This window comes from Cricetulus griseus, chromosome 7 (genome assembly GCF_003668045.3).
Source record: "Cricetulus griseus strain 17A/GY chromosome 7, alternate assembly CriGri-PICRH-1.0, whole genome shotgun sequence".
NCBI lineage: Eukaryota > Metazoa > Chordata > Mammalia > Rodentia > Cricetidae > Cricetulus > Cricetulus griseus.
Window position 1 is genome coordinate 82,778,418 of NC_048600.1, and position 6,916 is coordinate 82,785,333.

General features: G+C 48.4%; 1 protein-coding gene across 1 annotated transcript; it reads left to right on the plus strand.

Annotated features, from left to right (window-relative positions):
- Positions 1-854: 854 nt before the first annotated feature.
- Rnf222 (ring finger protein 222) lies at positions 855-3,132 on the plus strand. Its single transcript, XM_035448277.1, has one exon. It carries the CDS (start codon positions 855-857, stop codon positions 1,491-1,493), a length of 639 nt encoding a protein of 212 aa, XP_035304168.1. The 3' UTR covers positions 1,494-3,132.
- Positions 3,133-6,916: the final 3,784 nt, after the last annotated feature.

Sequence of the window (6,916 nt, forward strand, 5' to 3'; positions counted from 1 at the left end):
CACCAGACTCAAGTCTCAGTGGTTTGGGCCATTTCCGAATTATCAGACACGTTCTCAAAGAATGAAAATCTGTTTTTCCTGAGGCTACTCGGAATCTTACGACTGCCTCTGGTAACCCCGGAGGAGAATCTGAAGAGTGTGATTGGACATGGCTGGTGTGTGAGCACTCAAGGCCCAGCAGGCATTTGCATGTGTAAGTTCTTAGCTTCACTTTTTTAATTGCTTTATAGTTATGACTGCCACCAAGAACAAAGTCTTGGAAATGGTGATGTGAGACATGGGATCCTAGCTGGGCCACACATCAGGCAAGCCCTGATGAGGGAGAAGTTTGAAGAATAGTATATATAGTATGTAGTGTTGACCCAAACTAAACACTAATCGGCGCTGCCTATGCATCTGGCCATGCATCGCCTTAGCCCCTATTTGCCCTGGGAGCCAGGTCAGGCATTGAATCAGGAAGAGGTGAGGTGGTGACATCAACAGTGTTTGTCATAGCTGTGGTGAGGCATCGGGTACTTCAGGTATTCATCCCACTCTACACGCTTCCTACCCAAGCCTAGCACTGTTGGTATCTCTTACCTGTTTCCTGATGCCAGCCCCAGGAAAACCTGTACAACTCTTCTATGGATCCTAGGCTCTACGTCTTAGTTTGATCCAGGTAGGCCTCCGAGGAGAACCAGAAAAGAAAGATGAGGAGAAGGAAGAGAGAGCAGCAGGAGAAAGAACAGGTGGAGACGGGGTGTGAGCGGGAGTCAGGAAGGGGGGGGGATAGGAGGGAAAACTCCTAGATGTTCACAACCCTTCACCCTCCCTCACCTTAGGCCCCAGCTAAGGCCTGCTACCTCTGAGGGGCCATGTCAGAAGGGGAGAGCAAGGACAGCTCTGGCAGCGAGTGCCCTGTGTGCTATGAGAAGTTCCGGGATCTGGAGGGCGCCAGCCGGACCCTGAGCTGCGGCCATGTGTTCTGTCACGACTGCTTGGTCAAGTACCTGCTCTCTACCCGGGTGGATGGACAGGTGCAGAGGACTATCGTCTGCCCCATTTGCCGCTATGTCACCTTCCTCAGCAAGAAGAGCTCCCGCTGGCCCTCCATGCTGGACAAGAGCTCACAGACCCTGGTTGTGCCGGTTGGCCTGCCTTCCATGCCCTCACCAGATCGTGGGGGCCACACAAACCCCCTGGCTGTCTCCCAGCAGGTCTGGAGACAATCACCACACCAGGGGACTCAGCTCCCCTTGGACCTGCTGCCCACCACCCTACCCCGAGAGTCGCAGATCTTCATCATCAGTCGCCATGGGATGCCACTGGGGGAACAGGACAGTGTGCTGCCCCGACGCAGCCTGGCAGAGATCTCTGAGGCATCCCCGGCTCCCAGCGCCACCCGCTCCTTTTGCTGCCGGTCTCGGGCCCTTCTGCTCATCACCCTCATTGCCGTGGTGGCTGTGGTAGCTGCCATCCTGCCCTGGGTGCTGCTGGTGAGGAAGCAGGCATGAGTGGCACCGTGAAGAGGATGGGGAAGTAAGGCCAGCATCGAAGCCACGCTCCATGCTGCACAGGCCACGACTTGGGAGAGGGTGGAGGGTCCCAGTGTGGACCATCAGCAAGCCAGCTCCAAAGGGAGGTCCTAGGCTCAGAGTGGGTGGGGCTAGATTGGAAGTTTAAGGGCTTTGTCTCCACCCTTCACATCCCTTGTCAGAGAGGGTTTGGGCATGAGGAGAGGCTGGGGCAGAGAGCCTCTTGGGCTAGCACTGACCCGAGCAGTTGACTCCCCAGGTGTGGCCTCATGAGAATCCCCAACAAGCACCTCTTCTCTAGGCTGGAACTAAGCAAGCTAGAAGGTGGGTGGCCACTGCCCTCCTACAGGGTCACAGACTTTACCTGCCAAGGAACCAACCTGAAGCCAGGTAGACCTCCTAGGCACTAGGAAGTTCTGCTGGCCCGTGGCCTGCCAGGTGGGGCCCAATGGAAGGAAGGCCTCTTCCAGGCCAGAATTCCCTCCCACAGAGGTTCTCTACTGTGCCCTCAGGAACAAACAGAAGTTGATACAGAATCCCAACTCCAGTTTCCCCGCGTCTTAGCCCCAAATCTGACCCTCAAGCATCCCGCTGCTACGTCTTCTCGTCTCCAACCCACCATCTTGAAAGGTCTTCTTTGAGATTATCTCAAAGGCTGTATGTAGCCCAGGATGGGAAGGGGTAGGGACAATAGAAAAACTGTCTTCTGGGTAGTAAAGACCACAGCAGGGAACAGCGTGAAAGAGGCCACAGTTGGCAGAACAGCCACAGAGGCAAGGTTTCTGCAACCCTCCAGGCCCAAGGAGCAGACCCAATTTTTAGTCTTGGGGTTCTCAAGGGTAAAAATAAAAGACAAGGGGTGGAGGGGATGTCCTACAGGTGAGACTTGAGTCAGCTGAGAGCTATGTGAGCAAATTAACCCCTGGGGGCTCCCACCTCCCTCCCTGGCAAGTCCACCTCCTCATGGCCCAACCACTCATTAGAGGCCACACCAGCTGGGCCAGTTTCTCAGGTGGATTCTCTGGAGGTGAGCTGGGTGAGGAAGGGTGGGGAAGAAAACAGCTGTGCTTGTCACCAACACTGCTGTCTCAACAAATGCTGAGAGCCAGGCACTACGCAATGGACTGCTTGGGTACCTCGCTGATGAAGCCTATAAGGAAAGCCTCAGAGTGGGTCTCTCTTGAGGAAGTCCTCAAGGAAGCTAGTCCCTTATGGCTGAAAACAAGGACCTCCAGCTACTGCCACAAATAGGAGGAGTTTGGCATCCAGTGTGTGCCAGTACCTAAGTCCATCTGCAACTTCTCCACAAAAGAAGCTTACTCTCTGTGTGGGAAGAAATAACGCTGTGCCTCTTAGCTGTGTCTCAGCTGGCTGCATGGTGGACATCTGGGGACCATTAGGGAAGAGGCTCACCCTACAGGGTGACACAGCGGGGCTGCTTTACTCGCCAGCTGCTTTATACTCCTGTTAACACTAGAGAACACAGGTGCTGTGTCTACGTGGAGAGGACAGGTAGACTGTGGGAAGTGGGAAATATTTATTATAGAAACAAAAGGAACATAACCTTGCACACTCGTGAGTCGGTGTGCACCTCGGGCAGGGTGCGTGAATCATTGTCATGAGCATCTAGGGAACTGATTCAAGGCCTTTTAGATTCTGTCATGTTTGCCGAGTCTTTTCCAAACTACTTGTGATGTTTTCATATTGTTCAGCTGCAACTTGTAGAAGCTGCTTCTTTCATTTTCAAAAAAAAAAAAGGTCTAAAGTTATTTTTAAAATAAAAGTATATATTTTCTTAGAGTCCAGAGGCCTTGCAATGCATGTAGACTCTTAAAGTGATTCTCTAGACTGAATATACAAATCCCATAGCCCCCAAGACACTGACACTCACTTGTAGAAGAAATGTAAATCAAAACCACTGGCCTCCATTTAACAGTTTAGCTGGGTGTTGGTGGCGCCCGCCTTTAGTCCCAGCACTCAGGAGGCAGAGGCAGGCGGATCTCTTGTGAGTTTGAGACCAGCCTGGTCTACAAGAGCTTGTTCTAGGACAGCCTCCAAAGCCACAGAGAAACCCTGTCTCGAAAAAACAAAACAAAACAAAAAACAAAAAACAAAAACAATAACAATAACAAAAAAGACCCAAACCAGCTAGCTTATTAAGTCCTGCTCTGCCAGGGAGAGTGGGGGAGGAACAGCAGGTGAATTGTTGGTGGGAATTTATATTTGTAAAGCCTTATCAAATGAAATCCAACATATATCACTCAAAATTTGGCCCAGCAATTTGTGTTCTAGAAATGTACCTTCTCAGGCCAGCTGTGTGGATGGGTGGTGGCATGCACACAATGTTACATAATTGTAGTTTTATTTGTAGTAACAAAGGGTTAGAAACTCCAAAGTGACAATCAACAGATACCTGTTATTAACCTTGAGGTCCAGGGCCTGAGGTCCTGAAGAGGCCAGCCAGGCACAGAACGCTGGGTCCTGAACACTATGATTTATTTGGAAAGGGGAATAAATAAATATATTCCTACTTGTTTATATGTGCATTACCTGGGGGAAATAGAAAAAGGGAAAACAACTAATAGCAGTGATTAATTGTGGAAAGGGATGAGAAATTGGCGACATGGAAGCCCTCACTTTGTCTTTTATGCTTTGGGACTTTTAAATCAAGCAGATGTTTATTAAAAACCTGAATCAAGGGCTGTGGGGACAGCTCAGTGGTAGAGAAAGTGCTAAACAGGAGATAGACCCTGGGTTCAATTCCTAGCACCAAAAAGAAAGAAAAATAAAATTAAAAAATAATCAACACTAAAGGTGGTACACTCCTCTTGCCTGGATGGGAGACCATCCCAAGAATATTTGAGGGCTGGAGAAATGGCTCTTACTGTTCTTCCAGAATACATGGGTTCAATCCCCAGCACCCACACAGTCACTCACAACCATCCCTAACTCCAGGTCCAGAGGATTTGATGCCTTCATCTAGCCTCCATAGGCCCTAGACATACAATGTGGTGAACACTGTATACATGCAGGCAAAACTTTCATACACTATATTAATAAAATTTTAAAATGAAGCTGGAGAGATGGCACAGCAGTTAAGAGCACTGGCTCCTCTTCTAGAAGACCCAGATTCAACTCCCAGCACCCACAAGGCAGCTCACAGTCATCTAGAACTCCAGTCCACGGGCACTGGGCATGCACATGTTGAATAAACATATGTACAGGTAAAACACTTGTACACATAAAATAAAATAAATAATATTTAAAATTACAGATTGCCAGGTGTTGGTGGCACATGCCTTCAATCCCAGCCCTCGGGAGGCAGAGGCAGGTGGATCCCTGTGAGTTCGAGACCAGCCTGGTCTACAAGAGCTGTTCCAGGACAGCCTCCAAAGCCACAGAGAAACCCTGAAAAACCAAAATAAATGAATTAAATAAATAAAATAAAAGTTAGACAATTTTAAAAAAAGAACATTTGAGAACTGCCAAAGCACTGGTGCTATGGTTTAAGTGTGTCAGGCATGTAATGTAAGAGTGTCTCTGCAAGGCTGCTTCCTCTGGTTTAGACTCATGGCATTTTATGCATAACAGGTACCAAGAAGTAAAAACAATGTTTCATCTTGTTGATGTTCCTAAACTCTTGTGGATTTCTTTGGGTCCCATCATTCAATGTGTTTGATTTTGTTTGGTTTGGTTTTTTGACGCAGGGTTTCACTGTGTAGCCCTAGCTGAACTGGAACTCACTCTGTAGACCAGGCTGGCCTCCAACTCAGGGATCCACCTGGCTCGGCCTCCCGAGTGTTGGGATTAAAGGTGTGCACCACCACTGACTGGCTCTGCATGTTTGCTTTGATTCGCCTGTCTCTTCCTTTGCTTTATTTTCCTAGAACTGTATCATTTAAGCAGCTCTCTTGAGAAAGGTGGTTACTTAAAGAATAGGAAGATAAAATTTGACAAATAGATGTATGGATAGATAGACACTAGAATGTATTTCCCTGGCTTGGCTTTCCAGAAACAATGAAAAGGTGACCTACAGAGACTTTCCTGCACCCTACCTCAGGTGAACTGACTGTTGCTATGTTTCACACACACACTGCCTCCCGTCTTCTTCCTGGGACCATTGTATTATGTCCTGGGACCATTGTATTTTGCCTCTTTGTTGCCTTGTGTCTCCTCCTTCTGTGCAAAGTGCTCCTTCAGGGGAGGCTACAGCTTACAGAACTGGGCACAGAACTTAGTGAATAGTGAGGGTTACGTAAAATATAAGAGCTACGTAAAATTGTTTTGTGTATTGCACACCTGCATGCAGGCATACACGAATGAATATGATGACTTGGTGTCTAGAAAAACATGTATAGTTCAACTTAGGTGTGAAATCTGGACAAAAATACTTATTTCGACGCATCTCAGCTTTACAAAGACCTGCTTCAAAATGATTCTAGAGCATCAATTTCAGGGATCTTTTTTCAGTCAGGTAAGAAGGCAGAGAAGACAGAAGGTGGATCCAGACACGCAACAGACACTGGCTTCGATAAGCAGACTATAAATGGGCTATTGGCAATTTGCATCTCTGTGCAATTTGTACAACAATCTTCCTGCTGTAGAAATGGCCATACCGTCCCAACCCTGAGTGCAAGGTTTTATTCTGATGAATCAGAAATGGCTCGCTGAGGAAGCAAGGAGGCCCTAGAGAGGGCAGGGTGGCCACAGAGGATGATGGGAGCCATGGAAGAGGAGTAGGAAGAGAGGAAGATGGTGAGCGAGTTTCTGGGAGGAGGGATTGTTAAGGAAACTAAAACACTCTTCCTGAGCAGGCTGGAACAGGAAGAAGGAAAGCCAGGAGGGCGGGAGCTGTGTGTGGCTCCCTAAGGGCCTAGAACCCCAGGGCTTCCATCTAAATACTTCTTTCTTTAGCCAAAGAACCTAGTTCCTGCAAAAAATGTCATCTGCTGCTCACCTCCTCGCCTCATCCTTTCCCTCAAGCTATCCCCTGCCTCATGGAGCTAATTTTAACATTCTTCAAAACTCAGTCAAGGCTGACCTGGCTCTGGAAGTCTCCCTGACCCCAGAGCTAAAGGCAGCTGGCTCCATTTCCTGTGATCCCAAACTTACCGCTTCCCATGCCTATCTGCCCTCCTGGACCATGACTTCCCGGGAGAACAAACCTGGAATTATCTTATCACTCCACCACTCAAGGCTGGCCCATGAAGGGTGTTCCATAAGCACTTGTGGAATAGAATTGCTTGTTTTCTTAAATTTCTTTCCTTTTCTTTCCTTTTCTTTCCGAGACAGGGTTTCTCTGTGTAGCCCCGACTGTCCTGGAATTTACTTTGTAGACCAGGCTGGCCTCAAACTCAGAGATCTGCCAATGTCTGCCTCTCGAGTGTTGGGATTAAAGGCGT

What these genes read in the sequence shown, in the direction of transcription:
- Rnf222 (XM_035448277.1), top strand. Translation starts at nt 855, where the DNA reads ATGTCAGAAGGGGAGAGCAAGGACAGCTCTGGCAGCGAGTGCCCTGTG.